Source organism: Giraffa tippelskirchi, chromosome 6 (genome assembly GCF_054371585.1).
Source record: "Giraffa tippelskirchi isolate mGirTip1 chromosome 6, T2T-mGirTip1v1.2.pri, whole genome shotgun sequence".
Lineage (NCBI taxonomy): Eukaryota > Metazoa > Chordata > Mammalia > Artiodactyla > Giraffidae > Giraffa > Giraffa tippelskirchi.
The window spans coordinates 113,594,647-113,609,342 of NC_137280.1; the positions used below are offsets into that span (position 1 = coordinate 113,594,647).

The 14,696-nt window shown below is 35.9% G+C and overlaps 1 protein-coding gene and 1 pseudogene across 17 annotated transcripts in view; both read right to left on the bottom strand.

The window, feature by feature from the left end:
• Nucleotides 1-14,696, bottom strand: part of UIMC1 (ubiquitin interaction motif containing 1) — a 131,040-nt gene that overhangs the window by 91,127 nt on the left and 25,217 nt on the right. For 12 of the 17 annotated variants that reach the window (XM_081501939.1, XM_081501936.1, XM_081501924.1 and 9 more), the window contains exons 2-3: nt 7,485-7,636; nt 196-280 (exon numbers count right to left, since the gene is read on the bottom strand). In XM_081501939.1, coding sequence (XP_081358065.1) covers nt 196-280; nt 7,485-7,492 — 93 coding nt within the window. In that variant the 5' untranslated portion in view covers nt 7,493-7,636. Of the gene's footprint in view, nt 1-195; nt 281-7,480; nt 7,637-14,696 lie in introns of all 17 variants that reach the window. The other 5 variants (XM_081501934.1, XM_081501930.1, XM_081501933.1 and 2 more) reach the window with 1 other exon arrangement.
• Nucleotides 13,747-14,656, bottom strand: LOC145510879 (tubulin--tyrosine ligase pseudogene; annotated as a pseudogene).

The following is a 14,696-nucleotide window of genomic DNA, read 5'->3' on the forward strand; positions in this document are numbered from 1 at the left end:
CAACATGCTGCCTTTAATAATCAATTGTATACACTCTAGGTAATTGTGATCCCCACAAATTTTAATGGAATCCAGAATTAACAAGAAGCACACACATTCTTATTCAGAGAAACCTCTTCTTAATGAAGAAACTAGTGTCAATTCTATGATTGTTGAAACTTCCAAACCATTCTCAATACAAAAATGAAAACATACGTGAAATTTTTCTTTTAGCCAAACACTTTGCTCTATTTGACTGTTTTGCCTTCGTTTTCTGCAATCCATTTTCTTCCTTTGGCTCCTGTTGCAAAACAAGAAACATGATCAGGTTGATTGCCATTAAAAGTAGTATTCTTCCTACCCTCCTCTACAGCTAATAGAGGCCACTAAACCTCTAAAGAATCAGTGTTTTTGTAAATGTTTGTAAATGTTTTGTAACATTTTTTGTAAATGTTCAAAGAAAACATCAGAAAAAGCTCTTTATGGTAGAAAAAGAAAAATGTAGATTCAGAACCAATAAAAATAAAAAACTGTAATATACAGATATAATTATGTCATATTCAAGCTCATATAAAAACTGTAAAATACCAGCAAGTATGCACCCAAGTTCAGAGAAAGCTCGATTCAATGTTTTAAAGTCAGTAATAAAGTTTATGCCCAGTGCATACTCACTTCTTTTAAATCAGTACTTTAAAAAGCAAAAGAACAACCAAGGAAAAGTATGCAACATATTTATCAGATAAAGGGCTAATTTTCCTTATATATAAAGAGCTCTTGCAAATCAACACAAAGCGTCCTCCCATAGGCAAAAAATATGTTAAGACACTTCATAGAAAAACATACCCAAAGAGCTTGTAAGTATATGGAAATGCAATTCACAACAATTATATAGGTTTATACAGGTATCTTTTTTAATCTATACCAATGGTAAAAATGAAAATATTTCATAAAAAATTTATTGTGAGGGAACAAGTACCACAGATTGGATAAAATGGATGCAAATCACTATTTTGTGCACCTGGAACTAATATAGTGTTGTAGGTAAACTATACTTCAATTACAGTGTGTGTGTGTGTGTTGGGAGAAAATGCATCAAAATGCTAATGGTGGTTATCTCTACAAGGTGGGGATCGTGTGTGGTTGTCATTTTTTAGTTTAGGCTTTTACGTGTTTCCAACTGTCCACAATCAACAGGTAATTGCTTATAAAATTAAGATAAAAACAATAAATGTCATTAAAAATGAAAAAAAAAAAAAAAGAATACAGGCAAAGGTGATCCCATAAATATATAACTGGGATCTCTGAAGAAGAAAACAAAACAATGAAACAAACTAACATTAAGATTATAATAAATAAAATTTACAAGGGAAAAAAGGCAGAGGATGAGATGGTTAAATGGCATCACCAACTCAATGGACATGAGTTTGAGCAAGCTCCGGGAGTCGGTGATGGAGAGGGAAGCTTGGCGTGCTACAGTCCATGGGGTCTCAAAGAGTCAGACATGATGGAGCAATTGAACTGAACTGACATATTGAAAGTTCACTCTGACCAATCAGTTTCCTAACACATACACGTAATAAACCTATCTCACCCTAAAGAAAAATTCTTAGCATTCAGACTAACAAAAAGGACTGGTCACTTACCAAAAGAAGGAAAATAAATCAGACTTATCAAACATAACATACAAAGCAAAAATCAAGAAGGCAGCATTTTAAAGAAACTCAAGGGAAAAAAGAAAATTTTAAAGCAAGGATGTTGGACCCCATCAAGCAGTCTTTCAGATATTAAGACTATAGAAAAACAGTATCAAAAACATAACAACTTAGGAAATAATATAGTCACAAAAGGCCTACTTGACAAATCTAGTAAAAATCAAGCACTATTCAACTAAAAAATGATTAGAAAAACCTGGCAAAAGAATTGATAGTAAATATTTAACATATTAATTTTAGAACTAAAACTAAAACAAAAGTAGAGATAAGAATAGAAGAAAACGTGTAAATATTATATGCAGAAATGACACATCTAATAAATGAGAGAAATCAGAAATGGAAAGTAAAATAACTTCATTTTCTATTGCATGCACTATAAGTGAAAGTCAAAGGATACTATTTACAACTGACAAACCAGACTACAAAAAGCTAAATTTAGAAAAAAAGGAAGGAGCTATGAAAAGCATTTATATAAACTCTAAAAAAAGATATACCAAAATATATGCCAAAAGCAGTCAAAAATCAAAGAATATAGAAAAAGAAATAAAATTAATATAACAAAAAATTAAACTCAACGCTATATATATAAGAGACTGGGTTATAACAAAGTGATCCAGAATGGCTGAAAATGAAAGGTCTAGAAGATAACAGTAATTGTGTGTGCGTGCTCAGTCACTTAACTGTGTCTGACTCTTTGTGACTCTGTGGACTGTAGCCAGCCAGGCTCCTCTGTCTCTGAGATTTTCCAGGCAAGAATACTGGAGTGGGTTGTCATTTCCTCCTCCAGAAGATCTTCCTAACCCAGGAATCTACCCTGCATCTCCTGTACTAGATTCTTTACCACTGAGCCACCTACCTAAATTGACTCTCTCCATATATCCTCCCAGAAAAACCACAAAACCAATAGGGCTTCCCAAGTGGCACTAGTGGTAAAGAACCTGCCTTGCCAATGCAGGAGCCACAGGAGACCTGGGTTCCATCCCTGGGTCAGGAAGATTCCCTGGAGGAGGAAATGGCAACCCACTCCAGTATTCTTGCCTGGAGAATCCCATGGACAGAGGAGCCTGATGGACTACAATCCATGAGGTTACAAAGAGTTGGACACGACTGAAGTGGAGAAGGCAATGGCACCCCACTCCAGTACTCTTGCCTGGAAAATCCCATGGACAGAGGAGCCTGGTAGGCTACAGTCCATGTGGTCGCTAAGAGTTGGACACGACTGAGCAACTTCACTTTCACTTTTCCCTTTCATGCACTGGAGAAGGAAATGGCAACCGACTCCAGTATTCTTGCCTGGAGAATCCCAGGGATGGCGGAGCCTGGTGGGCTGCCGTCAATGGGGTCACACAGAGTCGGACACGACTGAAGCGACTTAGCAGCAGCAGCAGCAGCAGAAGTGACTTAGCATGCAATAAGGACCAGAAATACCACCACCTATGACCAATGCCTTCAACTTTACTAGGAGACAAAACATACCACAGAATTCAAATAACCAATGAGCAGAGAAATAGCAAATTCTAAGAGTTCCCAGTGCTATTGCAAGTCTATGAGTAAACAGAACAAAGAAACAGAAGGCTTAAGAAACTATATGAAAATTAAGAAAAAGACATGAAAAACTTAAGAACACAGACAAAACCACCTTCAAAATTAGAATGTCTGACACTAAGACCAAACATTGGTCCAAGACGTGGTATTTCACATAATCAGCTACATTTTAAAGGGCTTGAAAGTGAGAGGAACAAAAGTGGCAACCTCAAAGATATACTACCAATGGAAAAGAGGGAGATATACAAGGAAGAGATGGTACCCCTCAGATTTCATAAAAGAAAAAGAAAGGAGGAAAAAAATGACAGGTACTAAAGAAAAAAAATAAACATGCCAACCTCTCTTTGAATATCAACAATATCCATGAAAGAAACTAAAACGAAGTACACTAAAAAGACAAAAGGGAAGCTTTTGTCCAGTAAATACAAGAATAAAAAAAGGAATTTCAAACAAAGCAACTATAAAACAGAAACAGAAAATGTAAATAAAAACATTTAAGTTTATGAATATTCTCTTCTAATCATCAACTCAGAAAAGGAAATTAACACATCCCAAACAAACTTTAAAGAATCATCTACAGATTAAGAAAAGCTTAGAATCAGAAAACTCAAACCATAAACCAACAAGAAAAGGAACAAATAAATTGAAACTTGATAAAACCCAAACTGAAAATAGAGAAAACCATCTCAAAAAAGAAAAATGGGGACTTCCCCGGTGATCCAGGGGCTAAGACTCTGAGCTCCCAATGCAGGGGGCCCAGGTTCGATCCCTGGTGGGGGAACTAGATTCCACATGCCCAAACTAAGAATCTGCATGCTGCTGCTGATCTGGAATGTGCCACACTGTTCTCCATAGTAGCTGTATCTATTTACATTCCCACCAACAATGCAAGAGGGTTTCCTTTAAAAAAAACAAAAAAGCCTCCAAAGGAAAACAGATTCAAATAAAAATCTGAAAGAGCCACTAAAGAAATACAAGAAAACAATGAGAAAATGAAAGGAATAACCTATAAGATACACTGTTCTGAGAAAAGAACAAGATGCAAATAGATATGCAACATTTCATATAAAAAGCAGCAGAATTAAGAAAACATGAATGGGGACTTCCCTGGAGTCCAGTGGCTAAGACTCTGTGCTCCCAGTACAAGGGGCCTGGGTTTGATCCCTGGTCAGGAAGCTAGATCTCTCAAGTCACAACAAAGATCGAAAATCCCATGTGCCACAACTAAGATGCGGTACTGCCAAATAAATAAATATTTAGAGAGAGAGAGAGAAAAAACATGAATGGGCTTATTTTTGCTTTAAAGCAATGTTGTAAGAATAAAAAAATTAATAAAATTGGTTATCAGTGGAGTAAGGGATGTAGAATAGGGTGTATAGAATGGAGAAGCAAGATAACTTGGGTATATCTTTCTCTATAGATTTAATTTATTCAACAAAGCAATTTCTACATAATGCAAAAATAAAATTAAATCAACAAGAATGGGAAGAAAACAAACAACCAATGCAAAAACAATCAGTTGGATGGTACCTTTTAAAGTACCTCAGTAACTTTATTACATATAAATAATCTAAACACATCAATTTAAAAAAGAGATTCTCAGACTGTATAAAATTAGAAACCTCAAACCGTGTGCTACCTACAAGAAATCCAAATAAAATATAAACAAATACCTAGGTTAAAAGTTAAAATACCAACAAATGGTGCTGAAAAAACTGGATATGCACAAGCAAAAAAGAAGTCAGATCCCTATCTTATACCATACACGAAAGCTAATAACACAAAATCGATCAAAGACCTAAATATAACACTTAAAATTTAAAAACTCTTAGAAGAAAACATGGGGAAGGAAATGGGAACCCACTCCAATATTCTTGCCTGAAAAATTCCACAGACAGCCCAGAGCCTGGCAGCTATAGTACATGGAGTCACAAAGAGTTGGACATGACCGAGCACACACAGGAGAAAATACAGGGGAAAAGCTTCATGACATGGAAGATTTGGCAATGACTTTTTGGATATGACACCAAAGCACAAGCAGTAGTACAAAAACCAGATAAACTGGACTAATTTAAAACTACTCTGCCTAAAAAGACTATCAACAGAGTACAAAGGCAACCTATGGAATAGGAGAAAATATGTGCAAATCATATATCTGACAAGAGGCTAATTGTCCACAATATATAAAGAACCCCTACAATTCAATGGGCATTTCTGTAGTGTAGCAGTTACCACATTCACCTCATACACAAAAGGTTCCCCGTTCGAAAACAGGCAGAAACATGTTTAGGGCTTCTGTGATAGCTCAGTTGGTAAAGAATCTGCTTGCAATGCAGAAGACCTGGGTTTGGAAGATCCCCAGGCTACCCACTCTGGTATTCTGGCCTGGAGAATTACATGGACTGTAGAGTCAATAGGGTCGCAAAGAGTCGGACACAACTGAGCGACTTTCACCATTCAACAACAATGTGAATATATATAACCTAAAAATGGTTAAAATCCTAAATTATGTTATGTATATTTTACCACTACACACACACATGCCATCTCATACCATACACAAAAATTATTTCAAAATGGAACAAAGACCAAACTGTAAGAGCTAAAATTAGAAAACTCTTAGGGATCAACTTCAGACTTTAGATTTGGCAATAATTCTTTAGATACAACACCAAAAGCATTAAATAACCAAAGAGAGAAAAAACAGGTAACTTGGACTTCATCAAAATTTAAAACTGTAGTGCATCAAAGAACGTTATCAAGAAAGTGAAAAGACATCTAGAATGGTAGAATATATTTGCAAATAATGTATCTGATAAGAGGTTTAATATGCAAAATATAAAAAGAAAACTTACCACTCAACAACAAAAAGAAAAACTGCAATATATAAATGGACAGAGAACTTGAACAGACATTTCTTCAAAGAAGCTATACAAATGGCTAACAAGTACAAAAAAGACGCTCAAGTTCATTAGCAATTAGGGAAACGCAAGTCAAAACCACAATGAGAAACCACTACACACCCACTAGGGTGATATAAAAATTAAACATTTAAAAATAACAAGAGTTAGCAAGAATGTAGAGAAACTGGAATCACAGTATATTGCTGATGGGAGTGTAAAATGGTGCAGTCACTGTAGGGGAAAAAAGGCATGAAGAGGACTTCCCTGGTAGTCCAGAGGTTGAGAATCGGCCTGCTATCACAGGGGACACAGGTTCATTCCTTGATCTGGGAAGATTTCACATGCAGTAGAGCAACTAAGCCCCTGCCCCACAACTACTGAGCCTGCATGCCCTAGAGCCTGTGTTCTGCAGCAAGAGAAAGTACCACAATAAGAAGCTCTGCACCACAACTAGAAAGTAGCCCCTGCTCACGTCAACTAGAGAAAGCCCGTGTGCAGCAACAAAGACCCAGCTCAGCCAAAAATAAATAAATACATAAAAATTTTGTAAAAGGGATTAAGTACTGTTATATGCTACAATATGGATGAACCTTGAAAGCATATGTCAAGTAAAAGAAGTCAGTCACAAAAGCAATTCGATTTAAAAGGAAGAGTCAGAGACAATTTTGAGCTTTATAACCTGAGGCAAATGAGTGGTTCTACCATCAAATGAGATAGAAGATAAAGAAGAGTGAGAGGTAAACTTAGATGAAAAAACAGTGACTTACTTCACTGCCTTACTGGATGTGACCTACAAACAGGCAGAAATCTCCAATAAACAAATGGAAACACAGATCAAGGGAAAGATTTAAAATCTATTACAGCACTGTCCAACAAAGCTTTCTATAATGAAGGGAAATGTTCTATACTTGCACTAACACAGCAGACACTAGATGTGACTAGTCCAAGAGGAACTGATTTTTCCTTTTATTTAATTTTAATTAATTTAAATTTAAATAGCTACAGGTGGCTAGTTGCTACCACACTGGACAGAGTATATCTAGAGACTTAAAAAGCTGTCTTTCTCTCACTTTACAGACATATGAAAATTTTCACATTTGATTTATTCAAATGGTTTTAAAATATCACCTTCAGTTAATACATTATAAAACTGAGGAACTATGATCCATCCTCAGCCAAACTGTATGACTACTTTCTTCTAAGTAATTCTTAATTCCATTTACGAAGCTGAGTAAAAGCTGCATAGTCTGGCAAGATGTCATTAAAGTTCAGTCTCACAAACAAACCAGTCACAGATAACGAGGCTTAGTTTGAGACCTAGAGCTCTATTCTTTAGAATACTGACCTCTCCATCACTATCAGATATCACAATGTATGCATCCTCAAGTCTACGCTTCTTCACATTGACAGAACTGGAACTTTCTACATCTTTCTTCTCCAGGTTCTGAGCTTCAGAGGCTTCTTTAACTTTTTTCTTTCTCCGTGGCATCCTTTTGTCTGAAATAGAAGGAAAAAAAAATTGGAGAAGGAAATGGCAACTCACTCCAGTATTCTTGCCTAGAGAATCCTGTGGACAGAGGAACCTGGTGGGCTGCTGTCCACAGGGTCGCACAGAATCGGACATGACTGAAGTGACTTAGCATGCATGCATGCACAGGAGAAGGAAATGGCAACCCACTCCAGTGTTCTTGCCTGGAGAATCCCAGGGACAGAGGAGCCTGGTGGGCTGCCGTCTATGGGGTCGCACAGAGTCGGACACGACTGAAGCAACTTAGCAGCAGCAGAAGGAAAAATAATTTACTTAAAGTATAAGTTTTCTAGATGCTATTTATCATTTCGTCATATAAAAGAAAAAGATATCTATGTAACAGAAGTAAAATTGGATTTCTGAACTCTTCTACTAATTAAAATTTGTATTTTTTCTGTAAAGAAAAAATACATATAAAAATCTCATTTTTTAGTGACATTTCAATAGGAATAATATAATAGTTTATCATAGTTCCTTAAACATTAACTTAAATAACTGGCTCTCTGACAGCATATTATTATTCATCTAAAAGCTTTTTTTTTTTAGTATCAATGCCTCAACCCAATAAAGGACATCTTTTAAAAAAATCCACTGCAAATAATCATACTTAAAGGTAAAAGACTGAATGCTTTCCTTTTAGGATAGGAATAAAACAAGCATGTCTGCATTCATCATTTCTATTGAACATTATACTATAGGTTCTAAACAGGTCGATTATGGAATAAGAAGAAATAAAAAATCCAAATGGGAAAGGAAGAAGTAAAACTATTGCCTTTTGTAGATGATATGATCTTGAATTAAAAAAAAAAAAAACACACTAAGAATTCCACTAAAAAACCATTACAACTAATGAACAAGTTCAGTAAGGTTGTTGGATACAAGGTCAATATACAGAAATCAACTAAACAGCTATCTATAAGCAATAAATAATGCAAAAATTAAAATTTCAAATTCGATTTTAATAGCATCAAATATAAAAAAATTCTTAACAAAATTTAACAAAAGTGCAAGGCTTGCAACCAAAAACTATAAAATGTTGCTGGAAGATATAAAAGATAAATGCAAAGACATCCCATGTTCATGAATTAGAAGACTTGACACTGTTAAGACAGCAATATTCCCCAAATTGCTCTACAGATACAACACAATTCATAATAAAATTCCTACTGGTTTTTTTGTTGACATAGACAAGTTGATCCTAAAATTCACAGAGGAAATGCAAGACAGAGGGAAACCAGAGGTCCCAGAACAGCCAAAACAATTTTGAAAAAAAGGAACAAAGCTGAAGGACTCTCACATATCAATTCCAAAACTTACTACAAAGCTATATTATCAAGATAGTGTGGCACTGGCACAAGAATAAAAATAAGACCAGGGAGTTCAGAAAACATCCACACATTTACTGTCAATTGTTTTCAACAAAAGTACCAATATAATTCAATGGACAAAGTATAAGTCTTTCCAATAAATGGTACTCTGACAACTAGATATCCAAATGCAAAAAGAATGAAATTGGCCCTCTACCTCACATAATAAAGAATTGCATGAAACAGATCAAAGACCTGAATGAAAGAGCAAAATCTATAAAATTCTAAGGCAGAACATAAGCATAAAGCTTTGTAATCCTGGATAGGTGAGTTTGTTAAATATGTTATCAAAAACATAAGCAACGAAAGAAAAAATAAATAAACAGGGCTTCATCTTATTAAAAACCTCTGTGCTCCAAACCACAATATTAAGGCAAGTTTAAAAAAAAATAAAGAATGAGAAAAATATCTGTAAAGCATCTATGTAATAAAGAAATTATATACAGTATAAAGAACTCTTGCAACTCAATAGAAAAAGGGTTTCCATCCAGAGGTCCTATAGGCATGTATAAGCTATTGATACCATGTGGTTCTTGAACTGAGGAGCATGTACATGAGTGTTCATACAATATAATATAGTGTTTTATAACTTACATGCATATTACACATAATCTTTTGTTTGTAATAATTATACTGTACTAAAACATACAGTGGAAAACTGGAATACTCACGATGATTTCTAAATTGAAAATTAAATAAAAGATAGTTATATGGTAAAAAAATAAAATAAAAATTTCTTCATCAGATATAACTGTAATATTTGAAGACTTTCTCTTTCATTTTGAAAAAATTAATTTTTAAATTTCTACTTGCATGGAATATAATCAGTGTGTCTGTCATCAATTGGTAATACACAACAATTAAACTGAGTAATCTTTATGAGTAGAAATAGATTTTTGTGTTACTGAGTGATGAATATGTATGTAATGCCATTATAATCATTATTCTCATATGGATTAAATATCATTTTACTGATGGGAAAACACACATAAGAAAATCTTGGATGAAATATTGCCTTATAGGACTTCTATACTAACTAATCATATCAATGTTTAAAATTTGTGAATAGACAACTCTGTGTGCTGTTTTTTAAGTCATTCATATTCAGAAACTAAAGTAAATGTGAAAATGTTATGAGTTCAAAAAAAAAAAGGGTTTATATCCATATCTTGGTTTTTTGTTAATAATGCTGCAATTAACACTAGTATGCATATATCTTTTCTTTTTTTTTTTCACACTCCTGGGTATTTATTCCAGAGACATGAAAACGAAAGTTTATACAAAAACCCACTTAGAAATGCTCACAGCAGCTCTATCTGCAATAGTCCCAAACTGGAAACAATCAAGATGCCACTCAACTAGTGAGCAGTTAACAGAAACTATGGTACATTCAATCCATAGAACATTCATTTTTGTTGTTGTTGTGTAGTTGCTCAGTCGTGTCTAATTCTTTGCGACCTCATGTAGCCTGCTAGGCTTCTGTGTCCATGGGATTTCCCAGGCAAGACACATATCTTTTCAAGTCAATGTTTTGTTTTCTTTGGGTAAATCCTCAGAGGTAAAACTGCTGAATCATACAGCAGTTCTGTTTTTTAATTTCAATTGTATACTTTAAGTGGATGGATTATATGGTAAGTGAATTATATCTCAATAAAGTTGCGTTTTTTCTTAGAGAAAACAGCAAATGTTGGCAAGGATGCAGAGAAATTAAAACTTTCATTCATTCAGAGTGTGAATATAAAATTCTGCAGCTGCTGTGGAAAACAGCTTGGCAATTTTTCAAAAAATTAAAATACGTCTAGTAATTCTACTCCCAAGTAAACATCCAAGAAAGTTAAAAACAAGTATTCAAACAAAGACTTGCACTTAAATGTTCTTAACATCATTAATCATAATAGCCAAAAATAGAAATAACCCAAATGATGAATGGATACACAAAATGTGGTACATCCATCCATACAATGGAACGTTGGTCAGCCTTAAAAAGAAACAAAGTACTAATACATGCTACAAAACGGATAAACCTTAAAAACACATTAAATGAAAGCTGCTGCTGCTGCTAAGTCGCTTCAGTTGTGTCCGACTCTGTGCGACCCCACAGACAGCAGCCCACCAGGCTCCCCCGTCCCTGGGATTCTCCAGGCAAGAACACTGGAGTGGGTTGCCATTTCCTTCTCCAATGCATGAAAGTGAAAAGTGAAAGTGAAGTCGCTCAGTCGTGTCCAACTCTTAGCGACCCCATGGACTGCAGCCCACCAGGCTCCTCTATCCATGGGATTCTCCAGGCAAGAGTACTGGAGTGGGGTGCCATTGCCTTCTCCAGCCAGACACAAAAGCCTACATATTGTATGATTCTGTCTATATGAAACATCCTAAATGGACAAATCTACAGAGACAGAAAGCAGATTAAGATAACTTGAGGTTTGAGGAGAGAGAAATACAGAGTACCTAATGGCTTTGGGTTTCTTTTTGGGGTGATGAAAATGTTTAGAATTAGAAAGTGGTGGACTTCCCTGGTAGTCCAGGGAATGCGCCCACCCATGCAGGGGACACAGTTTCAATCCCTGGCCTGGGAAGATTCCACACGTTCTAGGGCAGCTAAGCCTGTGCACAACTACTGAACCAGTGCTCTAGAGCCTGCAAGCCACAACTACTGAGCCCATGCACCTAGAGCACATGCTCTACTGCAAAAGAAGCCACCACAATGAGAAAACCGCGGACCACCATGAAGAATAACCCCTGCTTGCCACAACTAGAGAAAGCCCGCACACAGCAACAAAGACCTAGCAAAGCCAAAAATAATAAATAAATCTAAAAAAAAGGAACATAGTGATAGTTGCACAACATTTTTAATGTACAAAAAGTCATTAAATTATACACTTTAAAAAGATGACTGCTGGATTTTACGTTCTATGAAATCTACCTAAATTAAAAAAAAAAAAAAAACTTTCCAGATGATTTTCTATTATAACCAAAGCAGAAACTCAGTGACTTAAATACTGATTTAAAAAGAACGTTAACTGTGTTACAAACTTCTCAAATTGTTTAATCATTCAATTACTCCTAAGAGAAATGTAACATCTCATTGTCAAAAAACATCTGGACAAGCTGAGTAGTAAGGGAGGATAGTAATAAAGGACACACTCAAACTCTTCCAGTCTAGTCACTCATAATATCATTCCCTATCATAAGAATAGAAGCTTAACACAAATTTCTTTTCTATTCTTAATGTTTATTTTTAAATGACTTAAGTCTTGAAGAAATAGATATCACACAGAATGATGAAAATATTAAACTACACATATATTTTTTACTGCAGTATAGATGATCTACAATACTGTCAGCAAAGTGATTCAGTTATTTTTTCAGATTATTTTCCCTTACAGGTTATTACAAGATATCAAATATTGTTGTTCCCTGTGATATACAGTAAATCTTTGCTGCTTCTCTATTTTATATATAGCAGTTTATATCTGTTAATCCCCTACCCCTAATTTATCCTTTCCCTTTGGTAACCACAAGTTTGTTTACTGTCTGTGAGTCTGTTTCTGTTTTATATATAGATTCACTTGTATTATTTTCTAGACTTCACATATGTGTTATTATATAATATTTTGTCTTTATCTGACTTCACTTAGTATGATAATCTCTAACTCATTCATGTTGCTGAAAATGACATTATTTCATTTATTCTTATGGGTAATACTCCATTTTATTTATACACAGACACATATACACACATACATGCGCACCCCCTCCCCCAGCTCCCACTCCTCCACAAGCACATCTTCTTAAACCAACCAACCAGATTGGCACCTGGGTTGTTTCCATGTCTTGGCTATTGTAAATAGTGCTGTTATGAACACTAGGGTATCTGTATCTTCTCAAATTAAGAGTTTTCATCTTTTCTGGATATATGCCTAAGAGTGGGGTTACTGGCTCATATGGCAGCCCTACTTTTATTTAAGGAACTTCCATACTGTTTTCCATAGTGGCTGCACCAATTTACACTCCCACCAACAGTGTAGGAGGGTTCCTTTTTCTCCACACCCTCTCCAGCATTTGTTATGTGTAGACTTTTCGCTAGTCATTCTGATCGATATGAAGTAATACCTCATCGTGGTTCTGATTTACATTTCTCTAATAATTTAAGCTACATATAAACTTTTTTTTTCCACAAAGGAAACTAGAAAGTATTTTAATAAAATGAAAACAAAAACACAAAAGCAAAATCTGTGGGATGTAGCTAAGGAGTTCTTATAGGAAAGCTGATGGCATTAAATGCTTATATTTTTTTAAAAAAACTAAATATCTCAAATCAGTGACCTGACCTTATACTTTAAGGAATCTAGAAAAAGAAAAGAAAAGCAAGCCCCTCAAAAGCAGAATAAAAATAATAAAGAACATGAAGAAATTGAAAACAAAAATGACAGAGAAAATTTATAAAGCCAAAAGCTGACTTTTAGAAGAGATTAATAAAATGATAAGCCTCTAACCAATCTACCCAAGTGAGAAAGAAGATATAAATTACCAATATAAGGTAATTGAAGGATTAAGCATAAGGATTTTAAAAAGCTTCATCACTACAGATCATATAGATACTACAACGATAATAAAGGGATATAACAAATAATTTTTGTCCTTAAACTCGACAACTGAAATGGAACAATTCCTTGAAAGGCACAAACTCCCAAAGCTCCATCAAGACACATTTAACCAAAAGAGATAGGATTAGGTAACTCTATTATACCTTTGATTTGTAGTAAGATACTACTTTCCAGAGTGATGTTCAAAGCACTTGTTAGGTACTGATTGAACTCCTCAAAGAACATTCCGTTCCCCTTCTTCATACTTCCCATAGTTCTCTGAGTACTCCTTTTGAATGCAGTTATTGGTCAAGTGGCTGGTTTTATCTTGGAAACTATCCACCTGATACCGTTCTGAAGCAGTCTCCAGGACACCCTCTCTATAGAGGTAGATATTAAACTGATGGTCCACCAAGACCCAGCTTCAGGTGTCAAACTCGTGATGACCAGGCTCCAGGAACAGCAGGCGCTCCAGGTATTTCTGGATCATGTGCACCTGGCCTTGGTTGTCTATGAAATCCAAGAGTTCTGTAGCCCCTGAAGAGATGAGGATGCCTTCCTTCACTTTTGGCTCCAGCTGATGACTTTGCAATCCAAGCGTTGCCCTCTCCCTCCTCTTTCTTTCTGTTACATTAAGTCAGGAAAAATTCTTTGTCATCTGTCCTTGAACTATGGAGCAGTGGATGGATTCCATTCTGAGCTGGAGCAACTGGGGTCTTGAGGTTGGCTGGATAAATCACATAGGACTCGGGGAACCATGTGCAGGACTCAGCCTGTTCTGGGCTGGTTTTGATGAGCTTCACTAAAGATGCTTTGCGACACAGTTTGTTGGCCCCCTGTAGTAATTCACCAACTGCATCAGCCTAGGCTCACGATCCAGTCTCCCGAAGGGCAGCCAGTTCCGTTCTCCCAGCATCAGGTTGAACCTGGGGTTGTCCCGCCGCAGCCGCTTCCAAAGGCCGGTGGCGAGCAGCAGCCGGAACACCTCGTTGGCATAGACGCTGCTGTTCTCATCGTGCACCACGAAGGTGTACATGGCGAAAGGCCACTCGCTGGGCACCCCCACCCCCCACCCC